Below are 25,830 nucleotides of genomic sequence, written 5' to 3'. Positions count from 1 at the left end.
ACGATAGGAAAGTTATTATTATTAATGGTTACAAATAACATCGTAATAGCATCGAAACAAAATCTGGATGGAAAGAAATTTCACGAGTTTAATAATAAAGCAAATGAATATTTGCAAGTAAATCTTACAAATTACAAGTCATTTAATTATTATATTTAAATATAATCACAAAATAGAAATCTATCACTTGTAACACTTTAATTTAACTTGACATAATTTATAACTTGTTAATTTACTAATATTATTATATAGTTGATGAATTATTGTGCGAACTACGGTACATTTTCGTCTATTCACGATTCGATAAAAATTATTATTAGTAATTTCTATTACTTTCACCAACAAGAGTATAATCATATACAAACTTTTCCTTTTTAACGAAAGATACATATCTTTGGATTTTTGTTTAACATAGTAACGGCATTATCCTTCGGTGATTTTTTTTAAATTATAACAAAAGTATATTTGAGAGGACTCTTAAGAAAAAAAATCTCTTATTCTCAGTGTTAAATTATAAGGCTCATTTCATTTTGTCACCTGAAAATATATGTCTTTTTACTTATTAGTTCTCGTACAACCAGTAGCTGAAAGTAATGCACAAGAGGGCCCAGAACTATTTTCAATCATTGTAAAAGAATTTCAAAGAGCTATGTTTAAATACACCAATCATACTATTCGTGCAAGGCTAATATAAAAAGGGGAGAAAGAAAGGAGCAAATAAGAAATATACAATTGTTTTTCCACAACTATTTGGTAACTATGCAATCATAATTGTATATGATTCATTCGCTATCGGCTAACAATGAGCTCAACAAGGTGACCCTGTTTCGTAGTTGCTAATTCTACTGATTCGTTTTCAATGTAGGGGGAAACAGGATTTAACTTCAATGTTTGTGTAGAGGTGTGATCGAGGAACAGTTATATAACACGCTCTACGATCGGTTCTTGCTAGAGAATATATTGCGAACTGAAGTTGTAAATGTTATAACGCGTCTAGAAAAATGCAAAGGGGGACTCGACCGTTCTCTATTTTTGGAAGCAACGTGAGTTGGTTCCCGTTTCGTTTCCATTAACTTTTAGTCATCCACAAAAAGATCATGTTCTGTAGGTGTTCCTTTATTGTACATAGAATTACGTATTAGCGATGCTCCGAAAAACATGTTTATCCGGTTTGGTTTATAGTCTCTTTCTTCATCCAAGACCGTATTACGAATATTACGCGAACATATATTTGTATCCAGAAACATTTTTCGAAATATTTTATCATTTCCCGATATGGTTTTCTCAGAAAATACGTTATATTAACTTTTTCCTTTGATATCAGCGATATTTGGACAATTTTAGTCACAGTTGTTAAACACTGAATATCCGAAATTAAGATTCCTTTGGCTGATATCGATAACATGTCTCGAATGATTAATAAATCGGTGACTCATTAATTTTCTAGCCTACTTTTGGTTGCCTTTTTTAGGATACGATTTTCTTAGAGATAACAATTATTTTTTTAATTAATAGCATTTTTATTAAAAATTGATCCCTTGATAGTCACTTTGGTTAACATAATTAACCTTCTTAAAACTCTCGTATTTCCTGCATTTTCTTGAGAAAAATTGATCCTTATTAATTAGATATTAACGATAAAGATATATCCCTTCGGTTAGTTTCGTAAACGAGGTACAATGCAGAGAAACATGAAACCGATTTTACGGAAAGTAAATATATTTATCGTCTAGATAATTTAATAACTTATTAAAGTATAATGTTGTATATACGTGCAGTATCGCGGACATAAGGTCTAGGAGTTAGCGGGTAAACCATGTTGAGGTTATTAGATGTATAATGAGAGAGACGCGTGGATAAATTATAAGGTAGAAAAATATATTTGAAATACGGAAGTGAAAAGTACAAAAATTGAAATAATAATATGAGCTGGTCCAGATCCGCACGCTAGCAGTGTTACTCTATAACTGAAAAACCCTGAAGCCAACGTCGCTTGTCGACTGTTTATGGCCTGCCTTCGTCGCAGTCTTTTGTCTATGCGCTGTCGATGGCTTCGGTGCTTTAGAAAGCTAAAAAGACCAGATGTAGAGTTTTCTTAAAAGCGGTGACCTTCAACACCCTTCCTAAAACTCCACATCCTTACAAATAATTATCTTCCAATATTTTCCGACTCTTGTCATAAATATCTGGACCTTGACTTCGTCAATGCCTTCACAAATACATTTGCCAACCACCTTTCTCTTTTCTATTCAAGTTAATTTATTACTAAAAACGAGAAGGCTAAAAAATCCAGATATAAAGTTTTCTTAAAAAGTGGTGACCTTCAACGAATAGTTTCATAGAAAAGGTCTACATGGTTTTGGCCACGAGCGGTCGCAGAACACGTGTGTGGTGGGTCTACGGGAAGATAAAAGACATGCGAGAGCAGGTCAGTTTGAGTTGAGAAGTCGAAGACTGTGAATCGAGAAGTCAGAGAGTGGAATTGCGTTGTCGATATAATGCTGCTAGCGTTGTCCAGAGAGTGTGGTCCTCGTGAGAGAGAACGTTGGATCCGTTGTGTCGAGAGTTGTCTAGATTGTAGCGTGTTATTGCGATTAATTTATGTTAAACTACCATCGTTTTTCTGTCTATATTTGTACATTAATTGTAAATAAATTACAAATATTAGGATATAATAACAATATATTCCATTGAAGATACTACATACGTAATGATTATGAAATAACTAGCCCTAAATTCAACACTTTCAAGTGAGTTGATAAGTAGTAAAGTAAGAATATGTATACACGTAGATCCAAATTTCAGTATTGAATATTTAGATTGACTAATATTCTTTACTTTATTTACTCTATGACTTTATTTAATTGACGCAATTCAGACGATTATATCATTGAATATGAGGTGTTTAACTGATAAATAACGTCGTTCTATGAACTTATTTATTTTCGTATCAGTTCCATATAAACCGTTATCACATGCCAAAGTTAAAATAGCGAAATCACGATTGCGTATTTTTTCAACATCATGATTTGAATGGTATTCATTGATGATGATTTATATTATTTGTATAATGAATGAAATAATTATGTAATAGTAATAGTATCTACACAACCTATTATGTACATAATCTGAATAACAAACAATATGAGTGAGTAATTATCAAGCTGACGTCATCCTGACATTAGTGGTTATTCTTTGATAAATAAACGGTTGTTGCATATGAAGCAGGAAAAGTGGGTTTGATCAATGAATGACAGAATAGTAGCTACAATATACCTTTTATATTACTTATTAAAATGCATGTTCAGTGTTTTTCAGTTTCAAGTATTTTCCACATATACACATAGTTTTATTGCATATAGTTTCAGTAGATAAATTTGTTAACTCTTTTAATTTGAAATTTGTAAACGTGTTATCGTGATATCGATTACAAATGTTTATTATATAGATTATATTATATAGAATATAGATTATTCTAATCATTGCTTGTGTGAGATCTATCTGTAAGTATATTTTGAAATATAGCGTAACGTTCAGCGCACTGGAAATTTTATACCTGTAGAACTGTAAACGTAAAAAAGTACATTTGAAAAATATATTTGCAGAAAAATATTTGTAAATAGTTACGTTCTCTGTTGCTCGATAAAAGATATACGAATGATCTTTATATGTACCGTGGGCATAAATTTATGGTACAAGTAAAATCAGACAGACTGGATAGATAAATATAAAACGAAAATCAAGTATAACGAAATTGCGTTGGAGGTATTTTTTTTAAGGAAGTCAAATTTAAGAGCTTGCCAAGTATACGCATACACGTGTATTTGAACAATTCTTAGATATACAGAAATAGACAATTGACAATAAGTTATTTTATATACCAATATAAGAAAACAATGTAGAATAACAGTTTCTCATTGGAGCCTCAGCGTGCTTTGGTTTGACGAAAATAAAGTTTCAACGTGTTTGGTCAAGAAATTTTCAAATTTGATTTTCTCGAATACGAGACGTCAGATAAAAAAAAGTTTTATTCTACATTTTCGACATATCTTAGCATGCAAAGTGTAGCGTAGCCTCCTGCCAATTGTCTTTTTTTATCCAGTTAGAAATTAGTCAAATACACGTCTACTTGCCAAGTTTTCAATATTCGATATTCTTAAAAATAAAACTAACGCAATATTGTTATTCCCGATTTTCATCTTATTTTAAGTAATAAAATTTCCTTGATTTTACCTGCGTACCATGAATTTATGCTCATGGTATATGTATTGATTAAGAAAGCAGTTAATGAAAGGTAACTTAACATAAAACTACATGCAGTTAATCGTATTACGATTTGAGATAAAAAGCTGAACTTGCAAAAAAATACTCATGAAGTATAGTTTGCGTCGTGTAACTACGAAGAAACGAGCAGAGATCATTGGCCTCCGACGAACCGAGTATCGCGTTCAGCGTGATCTATTCATCTTGGACCCTCATGGCGAAATAAATCGTCATTGATACTAAGTAAATTAGTTCGAGAGCCGCGTGCAAAGTGCACGGAAATTATTAATCAACATAATGCTTGTTTTCCATATGAACATATCTATGTAAATTAATGTATATTCATTTATACATAAGATGTACAAGAGATTAGTTTTGTTTTGACTCCTTTTTCATTATGACTTATGCTATAGGGTTTATTTTCATTAAGCTTGTGTAGTTTATTATTGCGGAGTTTGTACTAACATCTACATTCCAATTAATCGACTAAATCTTTAGAATAACGATGTTTGGATAATTATAATAAAAGTTAATTTTAAGAAATAATTAGAAAGTAATTACATTCTAGAATCAAGAGAAGTTTTGATCCTATAACGTTGAAAAGTATTTAAGATAACATGTAACAGTATAACAGTTTATGTTATAATTTCTATGCTGTTTCAGTAAACTTTGATCTTAACTCATAATTTCTGCACTTTCATTCCTCTCTGCTACAAGTTGCTGACTTAGCAGTTTTCTAAAAAAGTTGCGTTTTCTCCATCTTCTTATTTCACTTTTAGCGTTTCGCGTTTACTATACTCTCAATCGAATTTCTGTTACGGTTGCTATGTGCCGAGCAATTTTTACAAAACTGTTCCCATACAATTTACACATATGTACTCCAAATAAATATATCTTTAGAATTTCCACTTAAATTTCACGCGTACTAAATGTTACGTATTAAATTAGGATTACAAAAATTAATAACGTATTTGTATATCTACAGTGGCGGACAGAAGAAANGTTTAAAATTGATATTTGTATGCAAGTAAAATTTTTGTTAGGTACTTTATCAGTATTAAACGTTCGTCTGTTACATTACATTAAATTATATCGTGCATTCGCTTTTCTAGCGAATTATAATTTATTTTTATAAAATTGCTCCGTTTGCCCCGTTTTACTCTTTAAATTCTGTCCCGCTCTAATATAAAGTAACTTTCCGCTTATGCGATTATAATCTATATAAAAAATGAGATTTGTATAAGTTAGCATGTTTATGGTATTGCTCTCTGGAAAAAAAAGGTTATTTACGCGAAGAACACTCATTTCTATGAATTTATTCAGCGTGTAAATGAATTAACGCTTGTTTCAGATTCGTTTTTATGTCCATGATTCATATTGAATCGGAAACAATTCATTCGCGTTTATTGCAATTCAAATATTCCAACACAAAATTACATTTTAACATTGTTCGTTTCTAGTCGCACTATGTCAAAATACAATATTCCATTTGACGACAGATGACAAAGAGAAATATAAGCTTCTTTAACCATGTTAGAAATAAAGCAGCATCGATGTCCGTATCGTTGAAAACTCATGACAAAGTCATTTTATAAGATTGATCGTCAACGCTTGAAGATCGACAAATTGCTTCGTGTTTATCATTTCTATGTGAGAAATCAAGATGATTTTCTCGTGTCTTCTTTTCAGAGTTGGAATCGTCGTCATACTAACTATAAGCAAGTATTTCTTAGTCGTACGTTTCTTCTCCAACAAACCTCTAATTGCACGGTATTTGGAAATCCAAACCTATCTGATGCCGTATTTTGTTAGCTGAGACAAAAAAGAACTAACTGTTTGCGGTCTTCATTCATCTTCGCGCAAGAACATCAGGTACCGTTGCGTCACTCAAGTAACATTTACGTCCAAGAATGTAGTTCAAACATGTTTTGTACGCACGTGTGTTCAAGTTTAAATACCGTTACTTTAATTGCTTTCCCTTATCGCCATTCCCACCCATTTTGATCTCTGCGAAATAGCGGATGAAAAAGACAGAAGAAAGAAGATAGTGAACTCGCGTATAAGAAAAAAAATCTGTGAAGACAGTAGTCTCATTGTATCGGTTGTTGTTTCATTGTTTTTTAAAAGGCGACGTGAACTAGATTCCTACAACCTCTTGATTATTTCTGGGATGTTGAATTTTGCTAGCTCTCTTGTTCTAGATTTCTTCAATTTAGTCATTTGTGAACAGGACACTCTAAACTCTAATTAGGGCTTGGAGGACCAATTCAGCCATTCAGGGAGTTGATGAACTGTTTCTCCATATGTGTCGAAACAGCTACTATCTACGGTACAACTTGAAAGAAGAGTAATTTATTATTGCGCAAATCGGAAATTTTATGCTAATGAAATGAAAAGGATAATTTCGAAGAGAGTATAATTATTTTAACAAGGCAGTTTAAGAATAACACAGTATTATAAGAATTATCCAAGTTCATAACGTTTGTTGTAAATGTGTAAATTTGTGTATAATAAGCAGATTTTCCCTATGCATTATATATTCTATCAATACGTTAACTTCTACGGGAGTCACTAGCATTATACTATGCACAATATCCCGTGACTTTGGCGCCATGTCCGTATTTCGATTCTGCGAATAAGATATAATAGAAATTTATGTAATGCGCAATATATTTTTAAATGTATAATCTGGTCAGATAAAAATAAGACTCGAATGCGAATCGTCATCAGTTCTAAGTTAAAAATTCCCCCCTTCCTCGTCAGAGTTATATTTTGAAACACAATTTTATTTCGGCAGCTACGTGGAAACGAAATGTTAATAGATCTAATTGACAGCAGATTTCCTATTTGGACATCGTCTTCTTCAAACAGATTGCACGAACAATTTTATTGTTTTTAACAGAGTGTATAAGCGAATAAAAGGTCGCTGATGTACCAGAATGCCACGAATGAAAATGTTTCAGTGATCGTATTAACATGTGATATCACGACATTTGATAGTAGATATGCGTGCGCAGAATTCGCGCTCTATAATCGGTTAATCACGAAAGTTGCTCTAACGAGCTTGAAGGAAAATCTGCACGTGATCAGAATCAGTCACTTAAGTGATCTCTCAGCTGGTCGCGTTATCGCATTTCATCGGCCACGGATAAAAGTTATTCGTCACTGGTGGCTTTCTTAGCGGACGAAATGGGGAAGTTTTTCTCGATCAAGATTGAGAAATTGTCGAGAATCACGAATCCGACAAAAGAATAGTTGTACAGAAGCTAGGTCAGTGTGATGGTAGCTCCAAAATTCATTACGAACAATTAGGGCGGTTTAAGGCAGATAAGCCTAATTTATACGGCTTTATACTTCTCTTGGTATCAGATAGCGGATGGAGTATAAAAATTTACACTGTATATAGTATTCCATACACAGAAATTTAGTTGAACAAGAGTTTAATTATAAACATATCTTCAAAAATATGAAGTAAATTTTTGTGGATGTTCTTATCTCTATAAACTTTGATTAGATATTTTTAAATAAATTTAAATCGGATTTATTCGAAATAAAAGGCATTTGTTAATAAATTTGTACTTTATACCTTCAAAACTAGGAAGCAAATAATTTTGTGCGACTAAGAGAATTTATGTAGGTAGTGTTAAATTAGAAACTTGTACAAATTTTCTAAATTACGAAGAACTTTAAATATGCGAACTATAAATTTATTCGGTATACTGGATATTTTTGGTAACGTTTAATATTTATTGAATCTCCATGTATCGTGTATTAAATATATTACCTATTAAAAAATTTTCAGCTTACACACATTCACACGATGCAAAAATATCCCTAGTCGACAATTCATAATTTTGTAGGCTGGTAGGAGATCTTATGTTTGCTGTTATGCTGTTTGTGAAATGTGACAATAATAAAGTTGAAAATACGTAGGAGAAACAACGTATTACAACCATATTTTTCGATGTCTCTAAAGTCACTTTTTGTAAAATGCAATAATTATTTATTGTTAGAAATAAAATCGAAAAAGAAAAAATAAAAATCGAGAGAAATGCTTTCGTCTAAAGAAAAATAAAGTGCAATGCGCGAGATAATTCATGAAACGGTGACGTACCGTGTCCGATAGCTTATCTTCATGAGGTGATTGTTCGAATGGTAAGATAAAATCAGTAAGATGTCAGCGATAACCGAGAAACGTTCCTACGAGCTTCATTCGAGATTTGTTTAGCGTACATTTTTCTTGTGAAATCCAAATTAATTCTTATGATTTTGTGTATTCGCATCATCCGTATCGTTTTACCATATCGTTACCGTATGTTGTTTTTAATGGAATTTTAGGTCAAACTCCCGTGTAATTCCACGTGAAATTCCTATGAAAGGAATATAGATATTTCAAGTGTAATCCATACTTGAAATTTTTTATAATTTTTTAAAGAATTTCAATAGTATCATTAATCTCTTAACAGCTCTTATCGATGTATATCTCAATTGCAAGCTCAAACGTAAAACAGCACCTATCGCAATAACAATGACGCAACAGAACACAGTCACGTGTATATCAGTGCTTTCCATTGGTCATCCTGCATCGAACCACTGCTTAGAAATTAAACTATGTTCGAATATATAATGGCGCTTAAGATATCACGATACGACAAAGTGATTGCGTATGTCAAATATCTTTCTTTATAGCACTCTTTATAACGTCAACTACACTGCTAAGTTATATATAAATTATTGGCTTGGAAAAAAATTTTTTTTTTCGTGCTATTATATCAGAGACGTAGTTTATCCTCTTACGAGCTGACACGTTTTAAACATTTTACGACGAAGTATTATTGTATTCTGCTTTCAAATAGTATCTTTGCAATTGTTTTGGAAATTCCAGAGTTAATTGTTTCATAAATTCTGTAAGTATTACGTTTCATTAATTTTCTCCGATAAGTTCTGTGCTTTTAATTTACTGGGTCGAAAATTAAGATACATCATATATTCTACTTCATTCTTAGATATACAAGATTGTACTAGTATTTGCTATTCAAATATTTTGTTTTGGATCGAATTTCATTTACTGTGTAACGGCTAAATTAACGAATTTATATCTACTTTTTCATATTTTCCTTTTAGTAACAGTACCTTTATTTTTATTTTTATGTAAATTATAATTATTTTTAGCTTTATTAAAAAGTAATATCTTAAGTTAATTCACGAAATTTTCTCCAAAAATATTTGGTACAGGTTGTTTTAAAATCACATTGACCTAAATAAACGAGCAAAATCGTTTTTTACCGTTATTCCGTTATTCTATGCTATAATTCTATGCTATTAATCCGTTGTTCTATGCTATACCTGTATTCCAATAACTGTAACCTCATCATTGTCAAGCTCAGCTATCAACAGCACTAGCTAAATTCTAAACTCTTATCGCTTGTACTCAATGCGCACTCGCACTCGACAAGTTCATTTACCTTTATCATTGGCGACAAATAACTATACACCATTTATGTTATTACATTACGTTTATTATCATTTCTTTTCAGTACAATCTCTTAATCGTCAATGTCTTATCAATTACATAAAGTATAGGAAATGAAACAAAGTAAATGCATATCTCAAATAAATAATCATTAAATATTAAATAAATGCAATTAATACAAGACAATACCAATAGTAATTGATATTACGTTAAAACGGATCTCTGCCTAAGTTTCTCTAATTATGTCCAAAAGAATTATGAATTTGCAGAAAGATCCGTAGTCTGATCGTTAACTGTACGCATAGATAGATTTAATATCCTAGTTCCTCTGACGTCATACCATCGACGTCGCGTCTGAATCTGAATCCACCACCAATGCCGAAGCTGGGGGAGATTCTGCCGCCAGGACCGCGTTCAGCCTGGCTGTATCCTCTGATGAAGCCATTCTTGTATTCACGCCCGACTTGGATACCCAAGTGTGGTTGAGCAGGCTGTCCTGGACGAATATTCAGTCCACCGTATGCGTCCGCGTTCATTCCATTTTTGTCGTAGACGCGTTGATGATAATCGACGTCCAAGGATGGGCGACGATCCGGTCCGCTCAATGGTTTCTGTCCCTGAATAACGATGGACCCTTGAGGGTCAGCGTGTCGTCGAAAACGAGGAGACCCCTGAGAAGAAAAAAATGTGGATTCACAGTTAACGAAGAATGGGACTAGAAACTTTTCCGATGGAACAGATTCGGGCTCGATAGGATAAGGAATTTGAAACGAAGAGGTGGAAGCTTAGGATTCGGACGAAGGGGAAAGTTTACGATATGATGGCTGTAAGGGAAATTTGTTGGCGTTATTATGCAAGAGAATTTGGAAAATGTCTCTACCAATATTTAAGAAATGGATTCCTATTGGAATTATTTAAGCTTCCTGAACGAAGTTAATCTGTTTTATTTCTTCCTTTTTTGTTAATGGTATTTAATAGATTGTGTCATGTGCACGTGTACCATAGTATTCATGCGTTCATAGTATTTAAAGGGTTGAAGCGTTAACGTGACTCAAGGATAAAAATGTTAAGTTTAAGATGTAGCGTTGGAAAATTCTTCAAAATTCTCAAATTCGTTCTATTATAGATTTTCATAAACAATTCTCGCTTAATGACATTTTTAAGTTGTATATTTGTAACCAATCCATACGCAATTTTCAAATTATTGCAGAGTTACAGATTTAAAAATTACTATTTATTAGGTGAAAGTACTAATTATCCAAATACTATTCCATATTATTTCAATTACAGTTAGTGCTAATTCTTAAGCAGCACTTTTAAAATTAATTATATAGTAAAGTTCTTACGTAGTATTCTTCCACGGCTTCAGGTTCAATTTCTTGAGCAGTGGCGTATGCAGCCATGCAGAAGAGAGCCAGTACGATGAATTTCATCTTGGAAATTGTTTTTTGATTCACTTGGAACTCTTTGTCACAAGATCTCTGATGCTCTTGTTTGTAGAGCTGATCGATTTCTATGCCACAATCGGCTACAGCTTGCTCTTATATACCAATTTTACGCTGAAGCTTTTTCCTTGTCTTCTTTGTGGCAATTCCAGCCGGGGGATCACCGTCGGTTCCTTATCTGTTTTTCTGCTGTGTCTGTGTGATTGTCTCCGGGAATCCTACTCTTGGGTCATCGGGGGTCAATAATACGAGGTACATTATTCATATTTTCAGTTATTAATGGAGTTCGTTATGCGTTCGATTAGAATAGAGATTAGAATTTCATTGTTTATAACTTTCAATTATGTTCTTTATTTCATTCTTTTTTCTTTGGTATTGCTTGATGTCNGATCGTTAGATAGATACCGATATCCGTATAATATAAGGAGAAAGAAGTCTTCGTAGAATATTTCAAATTTTGCAACGATGAAGTTGATAAATTGGAATTTTACTTTTTCGATATTTCTGTAGTTTATGATATTTTTATGTCATTTTTTACATATTTTAATGACCCCACAATAATTCGGTATAATTTTCAATAATTTCTTAACAATACAATTACCAATAACATATATTTTGCAATAAATAATACAAATCTTTAAAAGGTGCCGTTATAAATGAATAAAATTTCTACGAAAAAATTACAAATTGGTCGTTTCAATCATTCTGGTGTTTTTAGTGTTAAATTTGTTGCGTTCTTTCCATCCAACCGTGCTCTTATGTTGATCAAATTTTGTAAGTGTGAGGGATATCTTTAAACATTATTAATGATACGTATATATTTCGTATTTCCATTTTACGTTGAAGGTTTTTTCAGAACATTATTATACTATCTGTCTCTTGAAACGAAACTGAGATTGGGAAGTAAAGACTCAAAAATTATTGCATAGTCGGAAACTACCACATAATATTCAATGTCCTAATTTGCATAAAAAATAATTTATTTGTCGACGAACGATTTAATTTTGGGGAATATTAGCAAAAACATTGTACGCGCGTACGAATATCGAATGGTTTCAAGAACATTGAATGATTCACCTGGTTCGAAATCAAATTTTGGCAGATGTACAATAAAGTGCGGATTTAGATAAGCATTTTTTTTTCTAATCCCAGTATCGCGTTATCATGTAATTGACACTTATAGCCCTCCAAATCTAATATTCTGGGAACAGAATAATTCTAAATTACTTCGTATACTGCCTTACTCTCACAAAACGCATTAAATACGAGCAGAATTATCTGATTAAGAAGATTTTATAACGAACGGAAGAAAGAAATTTCATAATGTTCAATTCTAGCGTCGTATACGATGTATTGGAATGTGGCATGATTCCGACTTGTTTTATTTTCATTTGCACACGCGGGAAACGATACAAATATATGCATGTTACGATATTTGCTTCACGGATGAATATTTAAGATAAAAATAAAGTAAGTAATGCATCAGACGAGAAATTCTTGTTAAAATTTTATAATATATATGTATTTTCACACAGAGAGCAAAATTTGTTCGAATCTTCATAGTAATTTTCGCGTGCGAAGCAACTTTTTTTTTAACTTCCATCGTTATTTTTAATATGGCTGTATCACATTCTACCATTTCAAAATTGTAAACGAGAATAATAGTAAAATCTATCATGCTGTAATGTTTGGTTCTTCAAATAAAACGCTTTACCTACGTATTTTACAGTGCTTTTTTCTCTTTTTTTTTTTTTTTTCAAAATCGTGCTTTATCCTATGAATACGACGCATAAACACCGAAGAACAATAGAGACGATATAGGCTAGCGTGTTCTCTTTCATACGCGACCTTCGTAGTTCGTACGAGTACAATACACATTCTGTTGCTCTTTACGAGCTAGAGAAACCCGTGGGGAGCAGTGTGGTTACTCAGAATTTCCACTTTTTGCGATCGCTACTTTTAGAATTCTAATCTACATGCGTGAGACTTGAATGTTGTGACAAACGTTCCATAGGATTAAGATAAGAGATTAATCTTGGCCCGAGTATGATTTCTCAAGACGTATCTTTCATTACGTGCCACGAGGTTATTCCAGTTCTTCCCCGCGAGGACTGACTCAGAAAATAACCAATTCCCGATAAGAATAGAAAAATACATGCATAATCCGTTGATCATTTCTGTCATTCGTCGGTTTATCACCGAAGTCTTAATGTTAGAGGTAGTTTATATCTTTGCTTTGAAAGTGACGTAACTCAACTATATCTTTGCAAATGTGAAAAATTATCTGCAAACGTAATTACACTTTAATTTGCTAATTAAATTTGCGTAAGTTGGAAGTCGCATTGATCGATTTAAAAATCGAAAAATAGAGAAAAGTGATAATGTTAGAAGTGGTATTTTTGAAAATTTTCCTTGTAATTATGCAAACTACGAACTTAATGGGGTAAGTCATTTATCTTTTAAAAGTTGGATATTAATCGCGTTCCTGGCTAATGAACTTAAGTATTTATGAAAATAAAATGCGGAGTTCGGATTTTAAAAGACTGGTGTAACAGGAAATACCATAGGAATTCAAAAAGGAAAAATAAAACAGCGTTAAGCGAAGAATCCTAAAGAATTCTATAAATTTTCTCATTTTCAGAGCGATTCGTTTCTCTGTGAATAGAATTTTTGCAATTATAGTCATAGTGCGCAATATGTATGTAAGCTTATTCTTATAGATTTTAGCGCTTAGGAAATTCTATTGACCGAAGAATTTGAAGTGTTTTTGCAGTTCTGTAAATGAGATAAATTTATGCTGGTAAAGAGCTAAGTTATTTTCCCGATTCTTCAAATGTAGTCAAGTAAATCGAGCTTAATAGAACTTGAGTATATTTCTTATTTCCTATTTTACTGTGTTGAAGAAATTTGTCGGATAAGATACATCTTTTGGAATCTTTAAAATTATGACGAAATGTTAGAATCACGTATGAATGAAATTCCAAGCTACGTTTCACGTTACATGTTTCGAGAAACTACTGCAATATTAAAGTTTTGTTTGACAGAAATCGAATGCCTTTTTCTTGTGTAATAGCATTTGACGTTTGAAGGAATGATTGAACGTAATAACCATGATCTTTCTGCAGCAGGAGGTGGAATAAATTTCAACTAACGTGTTATTAGATAATTAAGAATCTTGTATTGAAACTGGCAATTATCTTCAACGTTTTATAGTTGAATTGAAATTCGAACATTACGTTAAAATTTGGCAGTAAGACGATGTTAGGCAAACTGAATCGTCGAGCAAAATTTCGTGGAATTTCACGCTTGAATTCCTTTCCTGTGAACTTTCATCTCTCTTGTAACAAATTTCAAATATTTAACTCAACAAGGAACTGTATAACTTAGTCGCGATATCGATAAGTATTCCAGAATTCTTCCTAGATTCCTTGAAAGCGCAAAACAGTAAAAATGGATCCAGTTTGCCTACGAAGTGTTAATATCTAATTTTCTTTTTTTTTTTTTTCAACACGAGGTTACATCGGCCAATATCGTAACACATGCATTTTCTTGATTATGTGCAGGTGAATTTTCTACTAACACAGTTCACAGCACTGATATTGGCTGGATTTTTGAGAACGTTTCTTAGTCCAGTTGCCGTGACAGCAGCCACCAGACATGTATTTGGTCTCGTCATCGGTCTTGCGCTTGGATATTTCTGCTTCGGCAGGTAAACAGATCTACGTAAATAAAGAGAAATCAATTAGTTGAGATCAAGTGTCGTATCTCTGATAAGCATGATAGTGTTGTGCAAAAAGGTCATTTTATACACTCATGCTATTGTACAAGATGTCCCATGATTAATTGATACATTAGAAACTTTACTTTTATTGATACTTATCTTAAGTTAGATGTAATACTTTCCCATGATACGAACAGTAGCGATTCTATGTATTAAATTTAGAGAAATCAAAATAATTACCCATCTATATCGAAAAATTCGATATAGGAATGATTTTTTTGTTAAGTATACTATTTGAAGAAGTGTCGAGATATTTATATCTGAATGCTTACAATTAATTGTTTCCACGAACATTGTGTATTTCTTTCAGCGTTCTAATTATAATATCTGGATCTTTATACGAAACATATTATTTGAAAATAGGTAGAGTGAGGATTTTTATATAAATTTATTGCTCTATGAACTATGAACTATCAACTGCAGAAATAAAATTCCAATAGAAATCTGTTCCACCTATTAAAAATTATAACAGGAACTCAATTTTGAATACATTTTATATATTTTCCTCTTTGAATTTTGCATAAGTGCATGAAAATTCGCGATCTAATAATTATATGCTATGTTGAAGATACGTACGTTAAAATGATCTTCGCTTGAAATAAGTCTTTATTTAGAAAATGTTATAAAATACATTTATTATATTAATTAAAAGTGGACATATCCTGTACAGTAGAATTAACTGTATAGATTAGTGCATGAGACTAAAAAGAAAAAAGAAAAAAAGATAAACGGAAAAGAATGTTTGTAGCATCCTGAGAACCCCCTCTATATTTAACCATCTTGCTTCATTAAAAAAGAAAACTCGTATCTTTTCAGGCAGGCGATTCACCTTGCAGGTCTCCCCGCCTTATGTTACATAGCAATGCGCACACAAAATCCTCGTAATATACAGAGGCAAGTTATTTATATCCATATTTTCATTATAATTATAACTATGGGGCACATTGATTCGTTTCATTAGTCACTATAGATTTCATATCCTATAAAAGCTTTGCGCAGCTTGATAAATTTCCATTTATTCCCCGATGAAAAACATTTTTCTTGGAAAATTATCCCACTAACTACGAAGTTATGTGACTTATATTGAAACGTGCGATTTAGCAGAGTGTAAGATTTACTTTGAAGATTTATTTTCTACTTAGAATAGGTTTACTTACAATTCCCTCGCTTGTTCTTCGAACGCTATAAAATATCGCATAGAAACGTAAGTATTCTACAGATACAAGTTTCTGTCCCGTTTTATCACGTTATCAATTTACAGCATGTAAATACGATGCAATTTCTTTCCAGAAATAATAAATTTCTCAGAATAAATTTCGAATCTTTTTGTATCGCGTAATAAAACTAATGCAATGGAAACGTAAATGTACCTTTACAAAATTTGTAATTTCTCGTAATAGTACTTCAGAGATAATAAAGATCCAAAAACATCTTTTTATTATACTCTTTGTAGTTTGAACAATAATTACGAATCTATACTTATATGGAAATTTGTCTAAACATTTATATATCTCTCTTACCACGTATCACAGTGACGAGTCTATAGATAAAGAAATACCTGATAATTTAACTAATTTTATTATGAGAAGTTCTATCGTTCAAGATAAACAGTTAAGCGATTTCATACAGCATAAGCGTCGAACCGTTTAGTATCAAGCATAAAAAATACTCTACTTATTATATACTTTGTACATAAAAAAATACTCTCTTGTAAATTCAACTGGCTCTACCATCGAATGATTTATTTCTAACTTTTTATATAATACAGCATTTAAATGTATCTTTCTTGTACTTTAAAACTCTAGATATAGATCACTAGACATAGAACTACTCATAAATCTTAATTTCAACTAGCGATTACTAAACTGCGCACGTTTTATGAAAAACCGAAACTTTTATTAACACAACTACAAAAATAGGAACATCGTTACTTCTATATAATAATAAGATATAATAAGATAATTTTTATTACAAGTTATAAATAATCATTAAATGTTAAAAGCCGAAGTCTGTCCACGTTTACTCTCATCATCACGGTCAATGATTGTTCTTTGAACTTAACAATTCATCTTGGTAATACGTTTCAGAGTTGTGTTAACAACGGCGATGCTCTACTTATCTTGCGTACATTACCATCGACAAATGTACAATTATGGCTCGTACACACTCGATATCACTGGTAAGTAGACACGTGTATCACCTTCGCTAAATAATTAATATCTTTTTCTTATTGACATGTTTTCAAATACAAGAGTTACGTACTGTACATTTATCGCGTGTTTTTCTAAGCGAATATTTTATTTACACTTGCGTCATTAGACGTGTTACAGATCAAAACTTATGTATATTAAAAAATGATTAGCTACACGATTGTAAGAAAGATATCATTTAAGTTGCTTGACATTTACCGTAACTATTAAGTTATCGTAAATGTCACATCGTACTCTTCTTTCCTATGATCAGATTGTTTTATCATTCGTACATTGTATTGTTTCTATCGTACGAACGATATCGTGTAATTATTAGAAAATTTAAACAATAAAAACCTCGCTGGTTAATTTAACGTTACTTGTTACATTCTCCTTTTCTAATTTTACTTTTACTTTGTAAGTCATCGTAATATAGGAATTACACTTTATATAAAAAATATGTCTCAGTAAATATATAACATATAACAGGAATATACCACAGGAACGTACGTGGTTTATAAAAAATATGTGTTTCTATATAAAGATCTCGTTACATCGTATACATTTCAGGGCCACTTATGGTGATAACGCAGAAAGTGACCAGCCTTGCGTACAGCATACATGATGGGTTAACGCGACGTGAAGAGGAACTCACGCCAACGCAACGTTATCAAGCCGTGAAGTGAGTTGACGTCTTCGTTAACCGGTCGTTTATTCCACAACATTAATTATATAATATGCAACGCAACACACCCAGAAGAACACATCTTCTACACTACATACGCATCAACATAGCTGAATCACATATCTATTCAAATGATAATGTCGCTTGCGCTCCGGATAATTCCTACATTTATCATTTTATTTCCTTTGCTGTCTGTGGTCAGACCCAACCTGTTATATGCATGGCTTATTTTAGAAAGATGCCGACGACGTTAGAGTACTTCAGCTACGTCTTCCATTTTCAAGCGTTGATGGCTGGGCCGGTGATATTTTATCGTGATTACATCGATTTTATTCATGGACGTAATCTAACTGGAGCAAGAGCTTTGACGGTTAGAGTTTTGTTCAATCATCCTTTTCTTTCTTTTTTGTGTTTATACGCTCTCGATAACAACAACAACAAAAAAAGAAAAAAAAGAATAAAGATCATAACACGGTGTTTTGATATTTTTTATTCTTTTTAAGGGCTGTGATAAAAATTCCGCTCACTACGATGAGATAGTCCTGGAACCGTCTCCGGCACCGGTTGTAATAAAAAAGGTCATAGTGAGCTTATTGTGCGCGGCTATGTTCGTGACTTTCATTCCAACATACCCGATTCAGAAGCTAAAAGGTTCGAGTCATATATTGTCTCTTTAATATCTATTGTCGCCACGTCAGAGCGCTGACGAGGCTTTACTTTATTTACAGACGATGACTTCCTCGAGAATACCACGGTGTTTTATAAAATGTGGTTCCTGATGGTGACCACTATGCTAGTTCGCTTTAAATACTATCACGCGTGGATCTTCGCCGATGCCATTTGCAATAATTCCGGGATTGGGTTCAACGGTTATGACAAGAATGGCGAACCCAAATGGGATCTAGCTTCCAATATTGATGTTTATGGGTTTGAGGTAAATTTTTCGAAATGAATACGATTATTTTAGAGATAAATCTCTCTCTCTCTCTATATATATCTATACATACTCAGATAAAGATCGCGGTAAGCGTCGGTATGTTTGGGGTAATCTCGAGAACCGCTGGACAGATTTTGATGCGGTTCTCGCCAATTTAAAGAGCGTTTCTCGAACAAGGTTTAGGTACGTGAAACATTATCCTATGACTAAACGAATCGCTTTTACGATATAGCGAGGCAATATGAACCCGACTGCGAGCAATGTTTTTCTCTTTTCAAAGTATGTTATGTCAGAAGCATCGCCATTTCATTGTATGACGAGAGGTGTTGACTCACGTTTACCAAGCCAATAGAAATTTCATTAAGCATATTATTAAAAATGCTTATATAAGGTCCCAGGAAAAAACTGACGTGTCAATTAGTTATAAATAAAATTTGATGTGATTTGCGCACGTATAACTAGTTCAGTTGATTTATTTTTGAATTTGAAATAAAAATATTATAAGCAACTTTACATCACTACTTTTTTATATAATCTTTAATACGTATTATACAATAGTGACGACATCACTTAGATTGAATCGATCGAGCTCGTAATAGAAGTTATGATCTAAGTTTAAGGTTACTGATCTGTACTATTGTGTTTCATAATTTATTGATTTATTATCGTTGTATGATCTAAACGAATCAAAATCTATGCAACAGTTGTACTTTTCAGATGTCTTTGAATATGAGGGACAGTATCGAACACTGGAATAAAGGAACCAATAGGTGGCTTAGGTCGATTGTATATGAAAGGACACAGTACAATAAACTTGTGTTCACGTACGCTCTTTCTGCCTTATGGCATGGTTTTTACCCCGGTTACTATTTAACATTCGCCAATGGAGCCTTTTTTACCGTGGTGTCGCGCGTTGTAAGTAAACCTAGTAATAATATCGAATTTCATTTGCTATATGTTTTTAATCATTGAAAAAAGGTAAATATTTTGTTAATCATTAATTGACCATTGACCAACCTTTACTATCAAACAGACTCGTCGTAACATACGACCATACTTCCTAGGGTCCAAGGGGATGAAGTTCCTATACGATGCGCTTACGTTCACTACAACACGATTCTTAATGGCCTATATGACATTCAGCTTTATACTCTTGGAATTTATACCAAGCGTGAAAATGTACCTGTAAGTAATAACAAATTCATTTCTTTTTTTACATACCGCTTCTTTGGTCGTATTCATAAAAACCCAGTCTATTTATAATATACATACGTAATCGGAAGGAAATTCTAATGTAACACGCAATATGTTTCTCTTTTTCAGGTATGTATACCTGATTCCACATATAATCGGTTTAACTTTACTCGTGATCGCACCACGTCTTCCGAAAATTCCGTCGCACAAGAAAGTAACTGAAAAGGAATCGAAAACTTCTCAGGAATTAATTAACGGAACTGCGCGTAAATCCATGTGAATTTTCGATGTGGCCAAAAAAAAAAAAAAGAAGTGATGATCACACAAGAGATACATATTTTTTATGAATGTTTTAATATACGTATAAATATTATGTATATATTATATATACACGCACATATATACGTACAATATTTATTGTTACGACATGTTACTGGTACAAATTCTATGTCGAGCGTGTGAAAAGTATATTTGTTTTATATAACGTGAATGAGTAATCATATATTTATATCAATGCCCAGTGCATATGCTGAGAAGTTGGCACCCAGCTGTTTCGCAGTTTTACCGGAACATCGCGGGTGATATAGTAAATAATATTTAATCGATAGTCTTCTGTAATATTATCATGTTTCTTGTTCTTTTTCCCCTCTGCAATGTTTATCGAAAGAGTGGTTGACAGGTTATGATGTTCCAATAGAACACAGATATGATTTTAATTCTAAGCGATTACTAGTAATTTTTGCAGTTTTATACATTTAGCGTGCGTAATGATACGATTATTGTAAATGAAATACTAGGGAATATAATCTCTAGTTTATACAAACGCGCTTCGATTTATCCAAAACGCCCAGTTTTACTCAGGATGCTAGAATATGCATAAGATATTATTTGGCGTTTCGTATTCATTGACGATTCTACGAAAAATGCTCGAGTACCCTAGGCGTAGTAGTCGCGAAATTATTACACGATGCAGCGAGGGACAAGACTTAATCTACAGCACCCTCAAGTGTCTTTGCTATTTATTCACATGATTAATTTCAAACTGAATTCATAAATTTATTTATGAAATGTTACCTCCGAACATCTTTATTGATATTAATAACAAGTGTCGAGATAAAATCTAATTACAAACAAATTATACGATGCTCAACTGCTAAGATGTGAATGTTACGTAAGTATGAAGCTACATTTATAATGTAAATTTATTAAATTTACAAACATCTTTCTAGATTGTTGCACCGTTTTGATTACGTTAAATAGATCAAACCCAGACTTCTGTTCTTTTGTAACAACTTCTAATACATACCGATAATTAACCATAGACAAACCCAATTAACCATAGATTTGTTAAGAAAATCATAAAAGTGCGATATTATGTATAAGTTTTATTAAAACCACTATCGGTTGATTATAAATTTTATACGAAAGATAAGATGCAAATATACCAACACAGTAGCCGGGTGAAATCTGATTAATGACGTTATCATTGCGCCCCACGTGCCTGCGTATCCTCAAATAACTATAGCCATAATTCGAATGTTCACTAACGTTTTGCGCGAGTATTTTCATTCGCCGCCTAATGGAATATCGTCCTTATAATCGGGTAAAGGGAAGCACCGAAACTGACTGCACTCCCGAAGCCCTATTACACATGGGGTGGCAGCGGCCACTTAGCTAGGAAAATCGTCAGTGCGATCATCGCGAGCGATCCGCGACGATCCCACGATCGTGAGCTCCGATAGAGATTCTCGAGTAGCGTCCTCTTAATCCAAGAAAGCATGGTAAAATTTCTGTTAATTGTTCGAATTGTGGATGTGCAAAGGACAGTGAAACATTATGGATTCGAGTTTTAAAAGACCAAAAAGAAAAATAATAGAAATGGAGAGGATTCGTGTGGTATAAAGGATCTAATGTGCTCATAAAGAAAAGAATGTTAAATAAAAATGCTGAATAAACAAAAATTGAACTAAGTGGTGTTCTTTACACGTTGTGGATTTTTTCGGGGAAAATGTTTGACCTTTGCACAACCAGGAATACAGTGTTTTCTTAAATGATTTGATTTACCGGGCAGATATCACTCGTTCGATCATCGAAGAAATTGTTATGAAATTTTCTTTTTTAATTGTATAAGATTCTAAATACGAGGTTTTATTTCTGGTTGTTAATGGAGAAATGTATGTGCTTTTGTAGACTACTAGAAAGTAATCGAAGAACGTTTGAATTTTGGCATGGACCGATAATTATAAACATGTAGGCACTCACGCTTTGAAAAGAAAGTACAATGGTATAAAATAAATCCAATTTCTTAAAATATGTTCGTCTTCTCAAACTTCATTAAAATCCGATCCGAAATTTATTTCTTGCTATCGTAATTAATTGCTTATTAATTCACTCACTAAAGTTAATATCGTTGCTGCTATATCAGGGTAATTATATTAGAATTTCAACGATTTTCATATTAAAAAATACGCGAGAAATAGGCTTACATTTACTTGCTTTACTTCTATTTCAATTTTTTATCTTATGTGTTTATATTTTATAGTACTCGTTGATTCTCCGCTTGCTAAAGCTCAATGAAAAGGGTAACGCACTTTACCCGTTCAAAGAAATAAAGATCTCCCTGAAGATCTACTTTGAAATAAATCTCTCACAAGGTTTCAAATGCTCGATAAAAATGAAAAATGTGCCGTTAAAACAATGCCAGAAAATGCGCGAATTTCTTTCAAGTTTCATTTACGTTAGTATAGATATGCATAGAAAATGTACGACATAAACCACGTGCAGCTACGTTAAGAGGATTATGTTGTAGTATCTAATAATTGGCTTGTTTGCGAAAAACTGCTTAAAGTTCGATTATCTATGACGAAAATGCAGTAATCGGAGAAAGTCGTCATCGTGGAATTATATTATTTAACGAGATGACTTACTTTGTAGAGTCGACACCTATTAAATACAATACAATAGAATGAAATTTAAATCGAAGGGACGTCTCACTGCCACGTGTCGCAGTTTAGTATAACTTTGCCAGTGTGTTTTACAAGTAAAAATAAAACTAAAATCTAGAAGAGTTAGGCTTAGGTACTTTTTGTAGCCGCTGCATATGCATATTTAAACATAAATATTTAACGCGAGTCATCAAATCTGATACATTTCTGCTCTTTCTACTTCAAAGCTCCAGAGTTCACGAGCATTCGAAACATTAAACCTGTTTCCAATTAAACATTTCGAAAATTTGCCAAATTATACGCAGCTAAGGAGAAAAGCTTCACAACTATCGAAATCAACGAGACGGTAAAATAAAAAATGGGTTTGCAGCATTTGGCAACGATGGTGAAAGTGGGTTATGCTCTGATGATATTTACCCTATTGATGATGATGTGGGCGTCCTTGGTTCGGATGCACGAGCTTCCGGTCCAATATCCACCGTGTTTCTTCAATCCTCTTTGCACTTGTTCGAAAGCCATCCCGGATTTGGGTATCGTCACCTGTTACAACGTGCCGATGCCGCGGATACCTCAGCCCATAAATTCCTCCAAAGTGTTCATGCTGCAGTTGGAGAACAACGGGCTGATGTTTCTTCAGCCACAATTTCTTATGAACACAGGTAAGAAGGAATTTATAAAACGAGGATGACGTACGAATTAAAATTTTAAGAGATCGTATTATTAGAAGATTTCGAAGAAAGGGAACATTTCATATAAGTAACGTTTAACAAGGAATAATTCTTTATAACATTGAATAAACGATAATTTCTCATACAAAACGTTCGATGTGCAATAATAAAGAGGCAGAGTCGAAATATTCGAGATTCTCGCGATTTGGGTTGTTGGAACTTTCGTTGTTGCAAGATAGTCACTGTTTTCCAACGATCAATCGACATTGAAACTTTTAAGAAAAATGAAAAGAATGCCAAGACCAAATAAAGTATTCGCTAATGTAAAAAAGAAATGATTCTTGCTATATGCAAACTCAGGAAATAGTAATATCCCTTGGAAAAATAAACTGCCAAGTAATTTCCTCACAATGTTAATATTAACTCGCTTGTGTATGCTAGAATGCACTTAAAAGGGGATTTCGAAGAGATCGTTGATCAAGGGAAGAATGAAATAGGGGTTGAGGGGCAATGACCGTATGTCACGAATAATTCCTTGCATCATCGATTACGTTACGTTACATATACATATATATATATACATAGGATGCGTGACAGTTCAGTTTCACATGAAAGTCATTCCTCTACCTCTCAGGTCTGTACAATCTACGGATCAAACATAATCCCCTGGCCGACATCCCGGACGAAGCTTTCCTAGGGCTTGAGAGATCGTTATGGGAGCTCGAATTACCCTACAATCGCCTAGAGAAGGTTCCCAGCAGGTCATTCAGACATTTGCAGAAATTGCAATTTCTCGATCTGACAGGTATCTTTGGAATTCTTTTTAACGTAGTAGAATTCCACTTATCCGAACTTGTCGGGAAATGAACGATTCATATAATTGGATTTGACAAATTTCTATTATAAATTATCTATTACTTTTTGTTCGTAGAAAATATAACAGTTCATGTTCAAATAAGTAAATTTAATCGGTAGAAATTGGTTTCATTAGGCAGGAAGTAAAATTCCGTTCCAATAGAGGAGAGAAGTTCGTAACAATTTAATTTTATCGTATCCTTATTGTTATCTTGAAAAATTGGCTGATAACGTGGTTTGATAAAACACTGCAGCTTCGATGAATCATCGAATCACTAAGGAACGATTCATTAATAGATAACATAATCGTAACAAGCACTTCATCTATATTGATGTTTTAAAATGCAAAAGATTATTGTCATCGTACTTGAAATCAAAAGTGAAATTGAGTGGATGTAGGATGAATTACATGGATATAAGATTGCATTATAAAAATTAGATGCTGAGATTTCCGATTCACGATCAGAAATGTGAAAGAAAGAAAAGTGAAAGGGACGAGTGAATTAATAGTACAAATTGTATTAGTTTCGTAGCTTAATTGAATCAAACTCAAAGATTATTCTTGATTCTAAATAAAATCCGCTGTTGTCTCGTCATAAGTCTATCTAAGAAGAGTAACGACTTCTACCTAAAATTATTTCTCTTTCAAATTTTAACACATAATTCTCAATACCATCGTACACTTAATAATATTATTTTAATATAATTTTTATTTACTTATTAATTACTAAAACATCGTATCATACATTCGCAGAGAAACAATTCTGAAAACCAAGTAAAAGCTATCACTTGCTCTACAGGTAACAAAATATCAAAGATCACGCCGGATAATTGGCGTGGTCTCGAGAATTCTTTGCAAAAGCTGCGATTGGGACGAAACGCGATCGACAAACTACCGGCGGATGCATTCGCGGGCCTCACTTACTTGGACATGCTCGATTTACGCGAAAATAATCTGAAAGAAATCGATCCTTCCGTGTTCAGAGATGGCATGGCACATCTGATATATCTGTACCTGAATGGAAATCAATTGACCCACATTCCCTATGCGCAATTGTCGTCTCTGAAGCGTATGAAGGTGTTGGATCTTAGTTACAACAGAATATCGAAGATGTTAAACCAGCAACAGGAGCCGGAAATCAGAGGGCTGCAGTTGTCTCTGGATATACTGCGATTGGATTATAATCAAATCGAAACTCTGATGCCTGGTGATTTCCAGCATTTTCATAAAGTTAACCGAACTTATCTCGATGGTAATCCTTTAACTATGGTACAGGTAAGTTTTTCCAAATATTATCATTTATATTTGCCTTATAAAAATTATAATTAAAATAATTAGCTGAAAATGTTCCTCGTATGGAAAAATCGTAGTCCAGTCATCCTTCAAATCTGAAT

General features: G+C 33.0%; 3 protein-coding genes across 10 annotated transcripts in view; 2 read left to right on the top strand and 1 right to left on the bottom strand.

Moving 5' to 3' along the window:
- LOC122568190 (lysophospholipid acyltransferase 1) overlaps window positions 1–22,280 on the top strand; it is a 25,368-nt gene extending 3,088 nt beyond the window's left edge. Inside the window, exons 1-11 of one of the 8 annotated variants that reach the window (XM_043727641.1) lie at window positions 9,036–9,170; window positions 14,745–14,890; window positions 15,779–15,856; window positions 17,050–17,141; window positions 17,722–17,833; window positions 18,071–18,206; window positions 18,340–18,487; window positions 18,565–18,770; window positions 19,491–19,688; window positions 19,807–19,958; window positions 20,097–22,280. In XM_043727641.1, coding sequence (XP_043583576.1) covers window positions 15,825–15,856; window positions 17,050–17,141; window positions 17,722–17,833; window positions 18,071–18,206; window positions 18,340–18,487; window positions 18,565–18,770; window positions 19,491–19,688; window positions 19,807–19,958; window positions 20,097–20,247 — 1,227 coding nt within the window. In that variant the 5' untranslated portion in view covers window positions 9,036–9,170; window positions 14,745–14,890; window positions 15,779–15,824 and the 3' untranslated portion in view covers window positions 20,248–22,280. Of the gene's footprint in view, window positions 1–9,035; window positions 9,171–13,368; window positions 13,625–14,744; window positions 14,891–15,778; window positions 15,857–17,049; window positions 17,142–17,721; window positions 17,834–18,070; window positions 18,207–18,339; window positions 18,488–18,564; window positions 18,771–19,490; window positions 19,689–19,806; window positions 19,959–20,096 lie in introns of those variants that run through there. The other 7 variants (XM_043727640.1, XR_006317007.1, XM_043727634.1 and 4 more) reach the window with 7 other exon arrangements.
- LOC122568193 (hymenoptaecin-like) lies at window positions 9,761–11,249 on the bottom strand. The gene is made up of 2 exons (XM_043727649.1): window positions 11,083–11,249; window positions 9,761–10,407 (listed from the first exon to the last, which is right to left on the bottom strand). Exons 1-2 carry the CDS (start codon window positions 11,167–11,169, stop codon window positions 10,048–10,050), a joined length of 447 nt encoding a protein of 148 aa, XP_043583584.1. The 5' UTR covers window positions 11,170–11,249; the 3' UTR covers window positions 9,761–10,047.
- LOC122568186 (chaoptin) overlaps window positions 21,615–25,830 on the top strand; it is a 15,082-nt gene continuing 10,866 nt past the window's right edge. Inside the window, exons 1-4 of the mRNA XM_043727621.1 lie at window positions 21,615–21,748; window positions 23,283–23,571; window positions 24,215–24,385; window positions 25,236–25,711. Of these exons, the coding sequence (XP_043583556.1) occupies window positions 21,746–21,748; window positions 23,283–23,571; window positions 24,215–24,385; window positions 25,236–25,711 (939 nt within the window). The 5' untranslated portion in view covers window positions 21,615–21,745. The remainder of the gene's footprint in view (window positions 21,749–23,282; window positions 23,572–24,214; window positions 24,386–25,235; window positions 25,712–25,830) is intronic.

The sequence above is a fragment of the Bombus pyrosoma genome, linkage group LG6 (assembly GCF_014825855.1).
Source record: "Bombus pyrosoma isolate SC7728 linkage group LG6, ASM1482585v1, whole genome shotgun sequence".
In the NCBI taxonomy this organism is placed as follows: Eukaryota; Metazoa; Arthropoda; class Insecta; order Hymenoptera; family Apidae; genus Bombus; species Bombus pyrosoma.
Note: the sequence above shows the minus strand (reverse complement) of the source record. Positions and strands in the feature narration are given on the sequence as shown.